The sequence below is a fragment of the Beta vulgaris genome, chromosome 7 (genome assembly GCF_026745355.1).
Source record: "Beta vulgaris subsp. vulgaris cultivar EL10 chromosome 7, EL10.2, whole genome shotgun sequence".
NCBI lineage: Eukaryota > Viridiplantae > Streptophyta > Magnoliopsida > Caryophyllales > Amaranthaceae > Beta > Beta vulgaris.
In genome coordinates, this window is record NC_079208.1 from 39,486,092 (window position 1) to 39,506,279 (window position 20,188).

The 20,188-nt window shown below is 32.7% G+C and overlaps 1 protein-coding gene across 4 annotated transcripts; it reads left to right on the forward strand.

Moving 5' to 3' along the window:
* The first annotated feature begins 15,949 nt into the window (after positions 1-15,949).
* LOC104899344 (protein LOW PSII ACCUMULATION 1, chloroplastic) lies at positions 15,950-20,188 on the forward strand. 4 transcript variants are annotated; one of them, XM_057396186.1, is made up of 5 exons: positions 15,950-16,335; positions 17,506-18,078; positions 18,160-18,210; positions 18,307-18,473; positions 19,873-20,188. In XM_057396186.1, the coding sequence occupies exons 1-4, from the start codon at positions 16,112-16,114 to the stop codon at positions 18,443-18,445; spliced, it is 987 nt and encodes a 328-aa protein (XP_057252169.1). In that variant the 5' UTR covers positions 15,950-16,111; the 3' UTR covers positions 18,446-18,473; positions 19,873-20,188. The 4 variants fall into 4 exon arrangements, with proteins under 4 accessions (XP_057252169.1, XP_057252168.1, XP_010684819.1 ...); XM_010686517.4 differs by having other exon boundaries at positions 15,952-16,335; positions 19,817-20,188; XM_048647928.2 differs by having other exon boundaries at positions 16,197-16,335; positions 17,452-18,078; positions 19,817-20,188.

Sequence of the window (20,188 nt, forward strand, 5' to 3'; positions counted from 1 at the left end):
ATCAACTTTTTACATTGTTTTATTAATAAGGAATTGAAGATATTAAAGGTCAAAGTTACGTCTTGGAGACCGTGTAAAAAAGAAACAAGCACTATATTATGGGACAGGGAGAGTATATTTTTTGGTACAATTTGAGCAAATTCTAGTACTTGCTCCGTTTATCAATAAGTGCAACATTTTCCATTTAAGGAAATGTCATAATAAGTGCAACATAGCTCAAAATGGAAGGTTTTTCCCCTTTTATTTACAGAATTGCCATTATTTATTTCCCCTAACAACTTAAGTAACCCACATCTCTACCAACCTAAACAACATTAACCCACCCCTCTCTACTCCCCTCAACCCAAACCCACCCCTTTCTCTCAGCCACCACCCATCTCTCTCTCTCTCCTCAACTCAACCCACCCCTCTCTCTCAGCCACCACCCTTCTCTCTCAGCCACCACCCCTCTCTCTCCTCTATGAGACCACCACCATCACTACTAACCTGACACCACCACCAAGTCGACACCAGATGCGACCCAACGCTACCACTACCAACTCGACACCACCAGCCCATCTAATGCGACCCAATATCACCACTACCACCTCTAGACCACCACGCCATCAGATGTGACCCAACACCATTAGGCCCTTCTCTCACCTCCTCCTTCGTTTTCTATAACTCTTCCTCCTCACCTTCTCTCACCTTGTCCATCACTCCTTTCTTCATCTCTACTAGTTTTAGATCTAGGGTTTCGATACCACCACGCATCAGATTCCTGGACGATGGTATGGTTGGTGTGTTAGTGTGATGATGGTGATGGAAAGAAGTAGAAGATGCTGACGGTGGTGTTGGTGAAACAAGAGTTAGGGTTTTGATTTTTGAACGGTGGTGGGGTTTGTGACATGATGTGTTGGTGCGATGGTGGTGGTGGGGAGAAACTATGGATATCGGTGGAAATGGTGGAGAAATCTTATATGGTTTCCGATAGCCATAATTGGGGGAGGGCGGTTTTTCTGGTGGTGGTGGCTATTTTGAGTTTTTCGGTAGTGGTGGTGGAGGTGTTGTGGTGGATAGTAGGTGGAAGGTGTTTGAGATATAAAGTTATTAGTTGATAGTGTAGATATTTTATTTAATTAAGTTGCCTAATCTCTTATTAAGTGTGGTATCCAACTTTCTCTCTCTATATGTCTTGGTCTGTGTGTCACTTCTCTATGTTGCACTTCTTTAGAAACGGAGGAAGTATATTATTTCATAAGATTTGAGAGTAGGGTATCTAGTTCGATGAAATTGATCCAAAATTCTATACATCTTGCACAATTGTATACATTTTCACATAATTCACGTAAAATTGTATACATTTTGCCTAATTCACCTAAAATTGTATATATTATAGTATATGATTCACTCAAGTTCTGTCAAAAATTTATACAATTTAGACAAATATTATTTCCTTTGGTGCAACACTTATAATTTTTAATATTTAGCAATAAATCATGTTCAGTGTTAATCATGGACAAATTAATCAAATGATTTTAAATAATTTCCTATATTATACATGTGAATTTAGGAAATAATCAATAATAATTTATTATGCATGCATGGTATTCTTACTAATATTTACGGAAATTAATTTGTTTTTACTTAGGTTTTTCACCCTTTATTTGGCACTAATAAATAATCTAATCATACTTCCATTGCATTCTCTACACCAATCTCCAGAAATCCTACAATCATTGACCTAATTAAATCCAAATTCTAAATAATCTTTTAATAGAGAGTGAATAGAGTTCGGTTGAAACAACACTCCCATCTACGCCTAAGAAGGAATGACATCCTAAATTGGAACATACAAATTTTTTTGATTATGAAGGTATGGTGTTAACAATGTTCCGTTCAGGTGAAGGATTTTCTAATTTTCTAAATCAACATGACCAACTTATAGTATATGATTGTAATAAGCTTCAAATGGCTTATATTTAACTAAAACACCCCTTCCCTATTCCTTCAAAAAAAGCTTATAGTATATGACTAATAGTTGTAATTTCAAGATACAATTTTTAGCTGCCAAAAAAAAGGATGCAATTCTATGATACAAAATTTGTGTTATAAAGTCTAAAAACCAAAGCCTAGAAATAAACATTGATATTAAACGAGTCTTGAGTTAATTAATAGTAGCATATTAATTTAATTGATTATAACCTCTAAAAACTGCAGTAATTGTAACACGTTCATGTAACTCGAGATGAAGGAGAAGAATACTATGTTATACTTAGTCATATTTACGTTTTTTTTTAAATTATTGAAGAAGGATGAGAACACCAGAGCTGAAAGAAAGTATAGCTTCCATATGACTGCACAATGTAGGGATTAAAGCATCTAGCATAACTCTTGAATATTATTTTAGACACACCTAAAATTATTGGAATAAAATGATACATCTAATAATTAAGTTGTCTACGTATACCGCGAATAGACTGAATTTGTTGTACTAAACTCATTACTTATATGATTAAGTTGTCTACGTATACCGCGAATAGACTGAATTTGTTGTACTAAACTCATTACTTATATGAACTGTAGCAAGTTGCTAATATTCAAATAGAAGAAAGCTTGTGAAGTTTCACTTAACCTCTATCTGATTCTTGGTAACATTGTACATTAAATCTCTATTACCATTTTGATTGGGTAAGATTAGGGGTGTCAAAAACCGGGCCGACCCACGGGTGAACCCGCATGCGACCCAGACCCAACCTGTTCCGAGCCGAGAGTGGTCGGTTGGAAACCCGACCCATTCCGACCTAGCTTTCACCCGTGCCCAGTTTAACACGTGGAATTGGTAAACCAACCTGAGTTGGGCCGACCCAGTTTGACCCGTACCCAGTTGCACCCGTGAATAACGACCTAGACCCAACCTGTTTCCGACCCAAAATAACTCGCACCCAACTTCACCCGCCAATGACCCAGTTAAACCAACCTAGTTATCACCCAACCCAGTTACCACCCATCCCAGTTGTGACCCAACCCAGCTTTCACCGACCCAGTTCTGACTCAACCCAGTTATGACCCAACCCAATTCGGACCCAACCCAGTTGCCACCCAACCCAACTAAATCCGACCCAAATAAACCCGACCCAACACCATTCTGACCCAAGTAAACTGAATTAAACTGAATTGGGAGTAAATGTAACTAAAATCAACTGAAAAATGATTAACTGAAACTAAAATAAACTGTAAATAAAAAAACCAAAACTCATAAGAAAAATCGCCATTTACGACCAGATTTCTGGTCGCAAAAAGCTCAAATCTGGTCGTAAAAAGCCTTTTACGACCAGAAACGCGTGTGGTCGTAAAAGGCTTGGTCATAAATAACAGTACAACTAGTTTCACTTTCTCATTGTAATTGTTCTTTTGCGACCAGATTTAGTTCTCGTCACAATTAGTTGTCGTCTGCGACCAGTTTTCTAGTCGCAAATATGAGTACAAAAATTTTAAAAAAAAGAAATTAGCAACTAAACATAGTTGTTAATTTCAAGTATTTACAATTGAATATCATAACAACAACATAAATTTATACAAAAATTAATTCATCATTCATAATCACCAAAATTGTTGATTACTAATTTACTACAGCAATATGCTTCAAAGAATTATATTGAATTTGGTACAAGAAAACTTAAATATAAAAACTTAAATTTATACAAAAACTAATTCATCATCGTTAATCATTCATCATCATCACTTGGATTGAAACATATCTTTATCTTCTTCATCAACAAATCTTCATGATCATCTTCATCAACAAATCTTCAAAAAATCTGCAACCAAAAACAAGAAAAAATCGAACGAATTAATTCAAAACAAATAATCCAGATCAGAAGTTTTAACCAAAAATTCAGCCAAAAAACACACATTTTGAACCCAGAAATTCCAACGAATTAAACCCAGAAATTCCAACGAATTAAACTTAGAAATTCCAACAAATTTTATGCAGAAATTCGAACCAATTTTCCCAGAAATTCGAACCAAAATTTGCCCCAAAAACGAACCCCAACTTTACCCCAAATATTGAACCCAAATTTGCCCAAAATCGAACCAAGATACTCCCCAAAATCGAACCCAAAATTTCCGTAATATTCAAGCACAAACTTTCCCAAATTCGAACCCAGATTTGGCCCCTATTCGAACCCAAATTCAACCAGAAATTCAACCCTAAATATCCCAGAAATTCAACCACAAATTCAACCCTAAATTGGAATCCAATCAAACCAAGATCTAAAAACATAAAAAGGAAATTCGTAAATTACCCAAAACCCCCATAAATTACTCAGTAAAATTATCCTAAACCCCCAAAAATTCAACCACGAAACCCCTGAAATTCGACATAATAGGAACCCTAAATACTCGAATTTCCCCAAAAGAATCTAACACCAAATCACCATCCAATTTCGAGTGAATAATTCGAAAAATTCAACAAAAAACGCCCCAAATTTTTCACAAAAATCTACACATACAAACATGAAATGAATTCGAAAAACCCCAAAAAAATTTAAAGAAAAAATTGAGGAAAAATACCAACGGCGGCGAAGAACAGCGGCAGCAACGACGGCGAAGAATAGCTGTAGCAGCGTCGCGGTGGTAGAGATCTACCATAGAAGTAGAGATCGAAGAGAGAAGAGATCGAAGTGGTGGTTGTGTTGTGGTTGCTGTGGTGGAAGAGATCAAAGAGAGAGAAAGTGGAGGATGGAGGTTGTTGTGGTAGAGGAGATCGAAGAGAGCGAAAGTGGATGATGGTGGTTGTGTTTGCTGGTGCAGGACATTGAAAAGGGACAAAATGGGTGGGGAAAATATTTTATACTAATTTTAAAAGACTGATTGAAAATGGGGAGATAGGAATGGGGTCTTCAAAATTACGAGAAACATGAAGGGGCGCGGGTTTTTTAAATTTTGGGGAAAAAATTTTGGGGAAAGCATTTCGCTTTTATTTTGGCCAAATTTTAAGATCTTGATATTTACGACCAGATTTCCGTCTCATCGCAAAACACTTCTTATATTTACGACAGTTTACTGGATCTGGTCGTAAATGCTCGTTATTTACGACGAGAAATCACTGTGGTTGTAAATAATGACCATTTAGAATATCTGGTTGTAATTACTTATTATTTACGACCAGAAACGCGTGTGGTCGTAATTTTTGGTCGTAAATGAAACATTTTGTAGTAGTGTGCCATAAATATAATGCATGTGTTCTACGTCATCATGCATGTGTTCTACATGTGTTTTCCAAGATCTTCACACAAACAATTAAAATGATGGAATTATAAAATAGAATAATTAATTTTATACTAATTTTAAGTTTTGGGATCTTGCATATTTGATGATTGTCCAATATCATAGACAAATCAAACAATAATTATAGTTAAACACTTAGAGGGTAATAAGATTATATAGGAAAAACAAGGTTGGTGTTTACCTTTTTTTATCGATGTGGGACATTACTTTTTTACATAAAGACTATCTAAAATATTTCCAAGCTTGCTCACGAACTCTCGAGCCGAACTTAAGGAAGCTTAGGCTCGGCTCGTTATGGTCTTGAGTCGAGCTCGAATAGTTTATCTTGATTGTTAATTGTTAGGTAGTTTGTGCTCACAAAGAAGTGAAGAACAAAAGTATTTTATCTTGATTATCGAATGTCCAACCTCCAAAGTCAAAACTATAATCCGAATTTGATAAATTAGTCATTGATCATATTCATTGATGATTAATCACTTTAAAGTTTAAATCTTTAATGTATATCAATATATGTATTAATGCAAGTTTTGACATGTTAATTGAGTTTAACCTTAATTAGTCAATAATATATATGGATTAGTCAATAATAATATATATGGATTAGCCAATAATAATATAAGTCAAGTCTTAGTTTAGTTTAGTTACTTTTAGCATTGGTAATATAAGTTTGACATGAATTGTTATAAATTACGATTTGGTAACTTAATAAGTAATCTAAGTACTTACGTAGAGTACTATTATTATCATGAAATCAACTTCGGGTACTGTTTAAGTAGATGTTTTAAGTTTCAATATGAATCTAACATAAAGACGATTAACTTAGGTTGTAGAGAGGATGGAAATGGGAGATGTGTTTGAGAGATTGATGGTTAGATTTTGATCCTTCTCAAATCAAGGGTTCTAATTTATGATCCATGATATTATTCTTTGACCAATAGGAAAAGAGAATGATCTAGTACATGGATTGATGACCTAGTATAATGAGTAATCTTAAATTTTTATAATCTTACTAATTCTTATTTTGGTTTAGTAACTTACTAACTTTAATAATTAGTCAATTATTTTATTATGATTTAAAACTTTGGTTATATTTATTAAAATTACTATGATTAGTATTTAAGTATAACTATCATTTATTAATTAGCATAATATAACCAATATTATTATTATTATATAATTAAAGTTATGAATTGGGTTTCTAAATTTTAATTAGTCATCATATTGTTGCTTATATACAAGAATTAATCTATTACTCAATTAAGTAATAGTATTATTATATTTATTTAAGTGAACTTAAATCTACTGTTATATTGACTTAGATTATCGACGTATAATCATATACAACTTCATTGATCTCGTCTAATAACAACTTCTATGGAGTATGGACTTATGGAGTATGGACTTATGCCTTAAGCCCTTAACAACTCAAAATGGTTGTTAGTTGTTACTTGTTACTTGAATACTTATGCAATCATGAATAAGAATAAGTGAATAACCGATAGGCGATACTTAGGCATCAATAGGCTAATAGCCAATGCCCAATGGTGAATGGCCCAATAATATAAGTATAACTTATAAGTCTTACTTTAGTAACATTTCAAATTAGTAATATAAGTATCAAACTATTAATGATTCAATGTATTATTAAAAAATTCTCAATGACTCAATCACAATTCACAATATCAATATAATTACTATAATATATCACTATAAAGTATAATCTATACCACAATATCACAATACCACATGTTATAAGTTCATAACAATCTCGACCCAAATCAATACGTCGCGGCACCGCCGATTTGATAGTTCAACTGTTTCAAGCACCAAGTCCTACCGAGATCCGATTTATTCCGACGCAAGTCATTCCGAAATCCGATTTATTCTGACCCAAGTCATTCCGATAGTCGAATTCTTGAATACTCAATTTATTCTGAAGGTCGATTTATTCTGACCCAATTCATTCCGATATCGATTTCTTCCGACCCAAGTAATTCCGAAAGCCGAATTATTCCGACCCAAGTTATTCCGATATCGATTTCTTCCGACCCAAGTAACCCGCAAGCCGATTTCTTCCGACCCAAGTAATTCCCAAAGCCGAATTATTCCGACCCAAGTCATTCCGAAGCCGATTTATTCCGACCCAAGTTATTCCGATATCGATTTATTCCGACCCAAGTAATCCGAAAGTCGATTTCTTCCGACCCAAGTCATTCCGAAATCCGATTTCTTCCGACCCAAGTCATTCCGAAAGCCGATTTCTTCCGACCCAAGTCATTCCGAAAGCCGATTTCTTCCGACCCAAGTCATTTCGAAAGCCGATTTGGACCGACTTCACCTTATTCCATTCCGACCCAAATTCACCCAACCCAAATAACGGTCGATCCAGTCTCACCCGACCCAGTTTCGACCCAGTTCCGAGACCCCCTCACCCAGTTTCACCCGACCCAAGTTCACCCGACCCACCCAATTCCGACCCATGACACACTGTCACCCAGATTATTTCGACCCAAATCATTCCAACCCAGCTTGGGTCAACCCAAACCCAGCCAGGGACCCAGATTAACACCTATAGGTAAGATTATAGTCAGTGGCGTATCCAGGATTCCAACCCTATGGGTTCGTAGCCGATAAAAAAAATACATCCAAATACATTAATTCAAATATCAAACTACAATAGCTAAATAGAATGTTAATTCATTACATTACATCAACAAAAAAATTACAAAAGCATCCTACGAGTTTTCATGCTCTGAAAGCATTTTAATACATCATGAGTCTAGACACTACATAGTTCAATCACATTCAATCATTCATTAATTCAACATTCACAATCCATGGTCCACAATCCACATTTTATTATTCATTCAACATTCATAACATTTAAATCTGAAATTCATAAAGCAACAAATTCAACTCCATGAGTCAATGAGTCTAAGTAATACTAAGTAACAACTTCACAATCCACATGTCTACGCTGGATTCGAACCCCATACCTCAATCCCCAGCCCAGGCGCGTGAAGTTTATGAAGAGACAAAACCTGTGACACCCGCTTCATTCATATTCCCTATTATGATATTCAGGATCCACTTTCTTTATAATTCTGTAGACACTACATATTAGAAGAAAGGTAAAATTAAAGGGTTTTTTTATAAATTAAAAAAAAAAAAGAACAATTGGCTTTGTCGCAAGGTAGAAGAAAAGGTCAGAGTCTTCATTCTACGATATACATGTGAAGTTGCAATGAATTTTTGTAGAATCATCGTGTCATACTTTAATTAGCTCTCTATAATTATGATACACTATCTCATCTATAGGTAAGAAGTTTTGCAGCACCTACCTAAAATTTTATACTTTTTCTATTATTTGCAACGATTAGATATTTTCCCTCTCTACTTTATGTCAAATCGTTGTATATAATAAAAAATAGAGGTAGTATTGATTAGTATTTGCAGATATGCTTTTAGAGCAATGGAATATCATCAAGGATTCCAGATTCAACCAAAAAACTGAAATAGGACTTCATGTAGTTTGGTTTAGATGATGAACAATGTTATAGCTATTGTAGTTGAAATTTCTCTTCTTTGAAGGATTTGGCTTCTAATAGGAACCTTCTTATTAAACTACTCAAAATAAGCAAAAACTTCCTAAAATAAGCAAAAAAAAAAAAAAAGTAAAAAATTGAGCAAAATCATAAAATGAGTAGAAAGCATAAAATGAGCAAAAACATTAAATGGATATTAAGGTAAATGAGAAAAACATAAAATAAGCATAAAGAAGTTAAATGAGGAAAAATGTAAAATGAGCAAAACTTAAAATGAGAAAAAAATATTGTGAAATAAGCAAAATCTTCTTTAAATGAGGAAAAAAACGAGTGGTCCTTACTATAAGGATGTTCTCATATAAACTTAAACATATATATATATATATATATATATATATATATATACATATATATATATATATATATATATATATATGTATATATATATATATATATGTATATATATATATATATATATATATATATATATACATATAATATATATATGTATAATATATATATATATATATATATATATACATATACATATATATATATATATACATATACATATATATATATATACATATACATATGTACATATACATATATATATGTACATATACATATACATATGTGTATATATATATACATATGTGTATATATATATACATATGTGTATATATATATACATATGTGTATATATATATACATATGTGTATATATATATATATATGTATATAGTTGAGTCCATTTTGCCTACATGTCAGTCCAGTATTAGTTCGTCCACATGTCATCCCCAAATTCATAGCATTTGTGCTGGTGGTGATATTGAAAGTATATTAATGGCCAAATTAAATTAATGAAGGTTTTAGATGGGCAGTGGTTTATTCAAGATAGTATATTTTTCTTTTTTTAGGAGATTCAAGATAGTACCTATTGCAACGTGCTATGAATTTATATTTTTTTAACATTGTTTGATTTAAGATTTATAAATATACTGTGTTTGTATATTCTTGTATGCTCAAGCTCATAAATAGCAATCACTAAATTTTTGGTGTTTATATAATAGAATTATTAATATTTTTTTGTTACCCATTCAAAATTAAACTCATGAATATGTATGCCTAAACAAATATATATATTTATCTTAGATTGAATTATAGTTAGATTTATAAATTTCTACATTATGATTTTAAAAAAAAGTATCATAAAATTCTAATTTTATAAAACTAAAGTTTTGTTTGCAATTTACACGGGTATAAAATCTTAAATATTTTCGTATACTTTATTTTTTATCCTTACCATCCCATCTAAAGGCCTTTAAATTTTGCCGTTTTAGTTATACTATACTAGATGCCTTTGAATGATGAATTAAAAGAAGTTTAAAAAATCGAGGATAATACAAAGGATAAACAAAATTATTAATAAAACATTGTAGAGCTTATAGTTACTTTAATCTTTTTTAGATGCTTGAGACAAATGTATGGTAACTTAAGAGTAACGTAGAATAACGGAATATAATGCATAGTTATATGTCAATGTAAATTAGTGATTCTAATTTTAATTGATTTATGTCCAACAAATATTACAAAACTTTGTGATTACCTAGATATCCCTTTTTCAAATTTCACAAGCAGAATTTTCAACGACAACAACTTTGTACTTATATAACCAATTTAAAGGATAACAAGAAAGAGACAATAGTACAACAATGGGTGCAGACTATATATTAGTGTGTGAAAAGATAAAGTCTTTTATACGTGAAAAGTACAATAGAGACCAAGATCACAAGGTACACACATTTATATAGTGATAACCTATGCTTTGACAATTCTAGAAAAAACCAAGAGTAAAAAATTAAATTTTTATTCTTTTGGATAGAAGAAAGTGAAATTGATATCGATACAAAAATAACATTATAGTCCTTTCTGAAAAAATAAATATATCTTAGAAATGATAGTAATTGTATAATATTGAGTGGTCGTTATCCACTTCAATTCTCTGTAAATAAAATGGTGGTGTATTAATCTGGAAAAGAATTGCTAAATAATGTCTTAGGTTATTTGAATCAGTTTTTTTAAAACTATGAGGAAGAAGAATAAAGATGAAATGAGAAGAGCTAAATAATTATTCTATAACTCATCATCGTTAGAGGTTAGTCGTGTTATCTAATTTAATGCATTGAAGAGTAGCTTTTTTTTAGTAACAGTGACTTAATTAAACATTATTTAGGAAAACAACTTATGTAGTTAAACATTGTTCTGGTACATAATTTATATAGTCATATAGCTTAAAATGTCATAATCGAAACAATGGCTTTTTTTTCTCATGAATTATTGGATAAGAAATCAGCCATGAATGATAGATGTTTAGAGTGAGAGTTAATGTATACAACAAACTAATTCTATTAATACCCCAATCTTTAGTGATGTTTTCTTAACTTAACCTCCCAACAATCATTGTGTCACAATGCCTATTTTTTAAAGGAGTTATGCACATCATTGATTCAAACTTGCAGCTACAATTTAAGCAAATTTGTCACAATGCCTTTTTTTTAAAAGAAAAATATCGGATGTAAATCTGTATAGAATGTGAATTTACATGAAAATTTCGCACTAGAAAAATGTACAAAAAAATCAAGTGACGATATAAAAGAGAGAACCAAGGTAGCCAAACAAAGGAAATTGATTGATTAGATTCTGAATATTCATAGATTGTGAGTTTATTTGAAAAAAATTCAATAGAAAAATATAGAAAAAAACAAATCAAGTGACAACATGAAAGAGAGAAATAATTTAGCTAAGACAAAGGAAATTTTAATATATTAGTTTCCAAATATGACATATGTCTTATTACTACTTAAACAAATAATATAATGTTAGTCTATCGAGATTAGTTATTTTTTTACAAAAATTTAAGATGTATATGTTACGTGTACAATTGTATCACGTGTGGGAGAAGCCTAATTTTATTGTCAAATTGCCCCAATTTTATGATGTATATGTTATGTCTTTTTGCACAAATATTAAAAAAAAGAGGAGAAAGAGAGTAAGATTTGACCCAATTATCCATGCTTTTTGCATGTAAGGTAGGTAAAGTGAGGATAAAATGATCAAATTGCCCCAAAAATTTTACCAAGAAAGAAAATGTTGCAATTAAACAAAAACACTTATGTATGGAAATTGTTGTAACTAAAAAAAACAGAGGAATTATTAATTTAGCTTATGTACTAAATATAAGTAAAGTATAGTATACATAAGTTCAAATAAGATGAGATAAGATAAGTTTAAATAAGATAATATGTGTTCATACATATATATATATATATATATATATATATATATACATATATACATATATATACATATATACATATATATACATATATACATATATATACATATATACATATATACATACATACATACATATATACATACATACATATATATATACATACATACATATATATATACATACATACATATATATATACATACATACATATTTATACATACATACATATATATATACATACATACATATATATATACATACATATATATATACATACATATATATATATATATATATATATGACAAGTTCAATAATAAGTTAAGTTCAGATAAGATAAGATAAGATAAGATAAGTTATGTCGGCCAAAATTCAGTAGTATGACTTACTTCTTTGCTAATTGACTAATAATTAGCTATAATTTTCTAATTATATCAGTCAAAATTCAGTACTATAACTTACTTCCTTGCAAATTAACTAAAACCCATCAACAAATTATAAAATCAACAGAAAAAAAATCCAAAGTGAAAGAAAAAAGGGTACATGTAGATTGCAAGTTGTAGTAAAGCAAACACTCAATGGTGGCTGGTGGATGTTGGTCAGGTGCAGTGCAGTGTAGCAATAGTGCAAGATAGCAAGAGAGAAATGGTGATCAGACAAAAATCATAATTGTGCAAGGTATGGGTCATAAATCCGTTCTAATTTTTCTTAAACCAAGATCATAACATCTAAATCACAAGTTATTAGTTTTGAAATTAAAATGATATTATTCTCATGGAGTTCTTAAAGTCTAATAGCACTGCGTATAGTTAATGACTTTGATTGTAATATGTAAAAAGTGTTTCATATAGCCAAATTTAAAGTATTGAACAAAATTTTCAGATATCAAATCCAATTTATGAAAATCATAGTTGTACAACGTACAAGTCATAAACCGGCTTTAATTATTTTCAATACAAGATCACAAAATATTGTTTTTGAAATATAGGTAGAGTTGTTCTCATGGAGTTCTCAAAGTATACAAGCATTGACTATAGTCATTGACATTGATGGTAATATGTAAAAAGTATTTCTTCCTTCTCTAGAATGTCCAATCACTTTCATTTCAAGTTCGAAAGTTAGAAAATTTAGTATAGTTTTATCTTAATACTCCATATGTGTTAATAATGTTGTATACATGCCTCATTGGCCCATACTGCCCCTGAAAGAATACCTATGGTTAAAAAGATAAATCTTAGACTAATAACACGATGACTCCAATGATCCAGTTGTTCAATCAATTGGGACCTGTAATAATTTCTACTAAAAGAGGGCAAAGCATTTTGTACAATATTGCTTTTTTGATTCATGTATTGAACCTCACCGAAGAAAAATGAATCATTTAAAAAATGTAATCCATTTATTTTGTTAGGTTTATTAAAAAAAAATTGATGAGCAAATGTTTTAAGACGCTAAACAAGCAAACAACTAACAACAATAAAGATTAGAGTGTGCCAATAAGTAAATAATCATGAATTCGACAATTGATTTGCTACAGCTAACAACCTATGCTTTAGAAAACCTGTATATGGTTAATAGCAAATAAAAACTTAGCTTTTTCTAAATTTTATGTATATATAAAAATATTTATATTCTTAACTTTAATATTGTCCACTTTTATAGATTAGCGGGTAAAATATTTCCACCCTGATTTTAGGGGAAATAACATAAAATCTTAAATTTATAAAACAAAGACCTTCCGTGTAACTTGGACAGGTCTAAAATTAAAATCATGGCAAAGTGGGCAATGGCAGTGGGTGGCCAAATATGGTGCCGCGGTGGTGCAAGAAGAGAAGAGAGAGGATGAACGAGAAAAGTGGGAGCATAAGCGGGTGCATGGCTCAATGTTAGTGGTGGTGCGGATTGTGATTTTATCTGATACTCTAAGGAAATCGGTAGATAGAGTAAACACTATTTCAATCAACTCTTTTTGAATAAATGGTGGGTCATGTGATCCACCATGACATTACCTACATCAACCACTAAACACATGGGTTAGAAGTCAGTTTTAAAATAATCTCAACACATGATTATAAAATTTCGAATCACTAGTTAATATTCATCCCCGAGATTTAGGGAGAAACTTATTAAAATCTTCAATTTGTAAAACAAAAAACTCCACGTGCAGTTCGCTGGTGATTTAAGATAGATATTGCCTGACGTTCTTAAAGGAACCAGACAAGATATTGCCTTATTAGTAATCAACAATTCTTACTTATGGGATTTTTGTCGTGTGCTTAGGTTAACGCAAAATATGCGCGTAAGAACAGGTTTTAGTAACTCGAATGTGCATGAAATTAGGGAGTTCTTAGAGTGGATTTTGAACATTGGAGATGACAAAGCTGGTGAACCAAATTATGGTGAAGTCGATTTAATTTAAAAATTCTTCATGCGACATTGATATGTGCAAGAGATGACCCTATTTCTATAATGGCCGAGAGTACATATATTAACCTAGATGATAGCATATGGGAAGCAAAAATATTTTCTAGAAAAGAGCTATTATTGGTCTTGTTGGCATGGTTATTAATAAACGTGTATTGCCTCGCTTGCCAGGTGAAGATTGAACATATTCGAGTTCAGATAAAATTTTAGTCGAGAAAGGGAAGTTTGAAGTTCATGAGATGTACTCTACTAAATTTCTAAATATGATCAAGTGTGGGGTATCGCCAAATTTTAATATAAGATTGAAGGTAGGGGAACCAATGATGCTCCTAAGGAATATCGACTAGACTTCTGAGCTACGTAATCGTTAGTTGTCAAGTAGCTTGTCAATCGCATTGTTGAGGTTGTTGTTGTTTCTGGCACTAATGTGGGAGACAAAGTTCTCATACACCATAAGATGAAACACCCAGAGAAGACAGTTTCCATTGGTTATATGTTTGCAATGATGATAAATAAAAGCCAAGGACAATATCTAACTCACGTAGGATTATATCTTCCTATGCCAGTATTCAACCACGAATAATTTTATATTTTTTTATCAAGAGTTACAAGCAAAAAGAGTTTGAAAATTCTAATCTGTCATAAAAAGCGTGGGAACTCAAATGTTACCACAAGTATAGTGTATAAAGAAGTATTTCAGAATGTGTAATAAGTATTATGAAAACTTTTAATTTTTGTACTTAGTATTTCTTTCAATGTGTTCACGTAGTCATTCACAGTTGTTTTATCGTCTAGTTTTTGCATATTATACGATAACTACTTTTTTTAATAATTATATGTCACTGACTCACTTCGTTTGTTTCATTTTTGTCACATTTATACTGTCAAACCTTTTTTTAAAGGAAAAATTGACAATAGAGGTCTGAACTTTGGGCGATAATTTGTGAAAGGTTTGAACTATTGATTAACCTGTGTTGGTCCCAACTTTAGGGGGTCTTAACTTTTAGCGAGCCTCGGTGACTTAAAACTGACGATTTTTTTAAAAATCTCACCTAGTTCCTACTTCCCTCCCTCAATTAACCCTTCTGGTGTGACCCAAGTTTTACAAGTTATGATCTATTAAGCCAGTTTCAAGTCACTAAGCCCGCTAAAAGTTAATACCCCTAAAGTTGGGACCTACACAGATTAATCAATAGTTCAGACCTTTTAAAAAATTATCACCCAAAGTTAAGACCTATATCGTCAATTTTTCCTTTTTTAAATGAACTCAAAGAATTTGCATCCCGTGCATTTTTGCACGGGTGTTAAACTAGTCCTATTAATAAACAAGTTCAAAATTATGGTTTGGACTTGTTCATTTACTGATTTACCCTTCTACTAGGGACATTCGTGGCCCAATTTTAATCATCAAAAGGTTGCACATTTTCAGCCTCAATCTATTCTTCCATCCTTTAAAAAAAATTTAAAAAGAAAAATCCCCCCTCAAGCTGTTCTAACTTCAATCCCGATGATCCGCCATTGATGGTTCTACTTCACTGATGCACCTTACCTTCATCTTCTACTTACAATCATGGCTTCTGTGGCCCAAGTTGCTCACTTTCTAAGATGGGCACCCTGCAATTTCTCTCCCCAAATCAGTAGGTGTCACTCCTCCACATTTTCTCACCAATTTGTGTGTCATGGCAAGTTTTCTATCTCCATTAGTGTTCATGGGTTTAGAAGAACAAAATCCTCTTCCATTAATTTCACTTGCTCTGCTTCAAATAAACCCTCCGCTTCTTCAAATGATATCAGGTTGATTTCCTTTTTTCCTGCATTTCTTTTGTGGTTTCCGATGATTGCATTTGCATCTTGTTCTTATTTTTTTTTTCTAATATTTAATCTTTTCATAGTATACTTCAATTATATGATTAGGATGGGTCTTGTAATTATGCACATTATTTTAGAGGGTATCTAATTTTTTAGAGGATATGCGATTGTTTCGTATATGATGGGGTGATTTTAGGAAAATAGGGGGGGAAATAGGTGTTTTCGGGAGAATGGGAAGAATTGGGGTGTTTTTGTAGAGTAATAAACCAACTTTAGATGATAATAAGTATATCCTAGAGATATCAAACATATCTTTATTCTTTGGTAATACTTCTTCTGCAGTTTTTAGGTGTACTTACAGACTTGTACATTTGCCAACACACAACTTTAAATTCTAATATCTCTAATTATGCATGCGTAAAGATTATAAAAACCTTAAGTATAATTAATACAAGAGGGTTAAAGTGAAGTTCATGAATAGTTTCAAAGTCAATGCGGAGGAAGTATTGGTGATAGTTTCCCACGGCTATATTTGACCTTCCTAAATGGCTAAACCTTACCCTCGTCAAGCTCGAGCTTGTTGTCGTTGTTTAATATTGAGAGAAAGCAGGGAAATTAAACATTGTTGGTAGCTTAAGAAATTGGAGATGCTCAAGAATTCAGGGAAGCATTCAAGTGATCAATGTCTGGAAAAACCAAAGTGGGAGTCAGATATTGAACCTTATTCTTTTGGTTAGGCTGTTTGTTGCTGATTTATGGGAATTTTGCAATGATTGAGTGTGAATTTCACTGGTTAAGAAATTATCTTGTGATGCTGAGCCTTTAAAGAGTCTAAGGTTATCTACTTTGCAGTATGGAAATGGGTACTTGAAAGCAAGTTTCTACCTAATTTTGTTGAAGTAGCCCAAAAGTATACCATAGATATCCCACTTTATTTACTTCCTAAAACTTTGCGCACAATGTTGCAATTAATATGGGTCGGAGGTAGTACATAATTAGATTAGATAATTTTATAATTAGATATACATGTATTTTTTCTGAAGTGTAGCTGAATTCGCTACTTGTCCTCTTGTCTAACTCTATTGATGCTTTTCTTATCAGGTTGTGATTTCCAAGTATGGCTTCTCTTTATTCATGATTTTATTTGTTCTTCAGTTCTACAGCGAAGATAAGGAGTGAAGTTCTTTCTCCTTTCCGCTCTTTTCGAATGTTCTTTTACCTTGCTTTCATTGCGAGTGGTAGTCTGGGCGGATTGATAGCTACGTCACAACTCATTGGTGCTCTAGCAAATCCAGCTAGAGCAGCTGAAGTCCCTGAGATTGTCAAGGGTCTTGGCATAGATGTGGCAGCAGTTGCCGTCTTTGCCTTTTTATATAGTAGAGATAGCAAGGCAAGCAATGCACAGATTGCTAGACTTACAAGAGAAGAGAACCTCTCTAATCTTAAAATTCGAGTTAGTGATAGGAAGATTATTCCTCTTAACTCATTTCGAGGGATTGCCCGCCTTGTTATTCTTTCTGGTCCTGGCTCCTTTATTGCAGAGTCCTTTAAGCTTAGTGAGCCTTTCACTGAGATGCTTTTGGACCGTGGGGTGCTTGTGGTTCCATTTGCAACTGATGGGGAATTTCCTACTTTTGAGTTTGATGAGAGTGAGGATATGACATTGATGACTAGTAAAAGAAAGAGGCTTTGGCAGTTGCTTCCTTTTGATATTTCGGAATGGTCCAAGTAAGGGTCTCTCTTTGGAATCCATTGTGTTTTTTTTCTTTTCTGTATTCTGTTATTTCAAAAGTTACTTCTTCTACACAGGTGGATAGATGAACAGAAAAGCTTAGCAAATGTCTCTTCTGAGTCTCCAGTGTAAGAATTTTCACATTATGGTTTTCTATCTATGGATCTCTTAATATAAACTCGGTATTTGTGGAAAGGCTTATGTGCATCATTAAACATATACAGGTATATGTCCCTACGCTTGGATGGTCGTGTTCGAGGAAGTGGAGTTGGTTACCCACCCTGGAATGCCTTTGTAGCACAACTACCACCAGTTAAGGGCATGTGGTCGGGCCTTCTTGATGGCATGGATGGCAGAGTTTGAAAGAGTGTTCCTATTCTTTACTTGCAAGGTTAGATTTTTATTTATTATATGTAGTAATCAGCGACAGCCATATGATGTCTCAAGTGATCAAAACATGAATAAAGACCAGTTCTGTTTGTAAACCAGTTACTGATGCCGGACTTCATCATAGAAAACCCTTTCTCTTCTTACTTTTGACAGAAAAATGTAATTTAGTTGACATTGACTTTTCAACTGATCTTATGTAGTTCATATTCTTCCATCAATTCTTATTTGATCCGGGATTTTTGGCTCTACATCTCCAACTGCTTGATTTCCATTTCTATGTTCGTTTATCTGATACATTTTGGTGACCCTCAAGTAAGACTAATTTACCTGGAGAAACCCAATTTTATGAGGGGTCAACAGTTTTGGGATGTCAAATAACTTAGCTCAGCTCCTGGCTCTGCTGTAAGCGATTAGGAATTAAGAATTACAATATCTTAGCTACTCTTCTATGACTGAAGGTCAGATGGTAAGTGCTTCTGCTCGTATACAAGTCTCCTGAGTAATTGCTATGTAACTGGCTATCAGAGTGAAGTTGGAGCCCCAGGTTGGAGATGTCCAAAGTTCAAAATCTGTGGGTTCCGAAGTTCTACGTATATCCTCATTTCTGAAGCAAAGATTTTAGTGCAGTCTTAACATGTATTCACGGTAGAAATCCTTGCTACAGTATGATACTCTCTTTTGCTCCATTGGCATTGTACATGCACTTTAAGGAGGGATCGAAAGTAGAGAGAAAAACGTGGGTGGGTGGTGTGAGCCCAATCTTTATAGAGATGATGCTAGAGAGGAAAAGTTCTACCAATAGAATAGGGCAACAATTTTGAAACATGCTAAAAAGGAAAATGGAGCAAATATTTTAGGACAAATGGAGCATGTAAAAACAACTGCAAAATTATAGGAGAGGCTGATGTTGTCTTAAGGTTTCCTTTTTTCCAAAGCCCTTTTTAATTACAACGCATGTAAAAGTGACTAAAGGAGTAGCAGATCAGTACTTAAGAATGACACAAATAACCTCATAGTCAAGTTACTAATCGGCTTAGGATATTGGTTATAATGGAAAATGAGCGGTAGGAGTCACTGGAAAAAGGTCAACTGTTGTGGATTGTTTGGAACTTCGGGTGCTTTCTCTTCACCTGAAATTTGCTAATCTTACTTGAACTTATGTAAACTTGTTGGAGCTTATTTTATCACTTTTTTTTTTTTTTTTGAGGGGAAACTGTTGAGCTTATTTTATCACTTATTGGAGCTTAGTTTATGACTTTTTGGAATTTATTTGAACATATTAGAAAATTTTAAACTTATTAAAACTTGTATGAACTTATCTTTCCTAGGACTTTTTTTCTACAGGTTGAAGAGAATGCATCCCTTGTGAGCTTATGCCGTTGCATGTTGGTTGATTGCAGTGTGAATGAAAAGCAAGTGTGTGAACCTACAACTCCTTTTGCAGCTACTTGAAGAATGCAGCAGATTTTGTACTGTTTCTGGTTAAAGTTGTATAAATTTTTGTTTGTATATATTTCTAAAATCACTATAATAGTATAATGTACATAAGGGCTATTATTGCTTTTTTCTAACTCTGTAGGGGGTTATATTTGCAAGAAAAAACCCTTGAGATTGGATCATTTTGCCCATCTCTAAGATGTGTATATCATGAATATATTTAAAAGTTTTCTCGATGGGAGATAATGAAAATTAGTCGCAGGAGCATTAGAATCTCAA

Excerpts from the sequence above, each read along its gene's own strand:
- LOC104899344 (XM_057396186.1), top strand. The coding sequence starts at position 16,112 with ATGGCTTCTGTGGCCCAAGTTGCTCACTTTCTAAGATGGGCACCCTGC. Across the intron at positions 18,079-18,159 it reads GATATTTCGGAATGGTCCAA|GTGGATAGATGAACAGAAAA; the intron begins GTAAGGGTCTCT and ends TCTTCTACACAG. Across the intron at positions 18,211-18,306 it reads GTCTCTTCTGAGTCTCCAGT|GTATATGTCCCTACGCTTGG; the intron begins GTAAGAATTTTC and ends AAACATATACAG.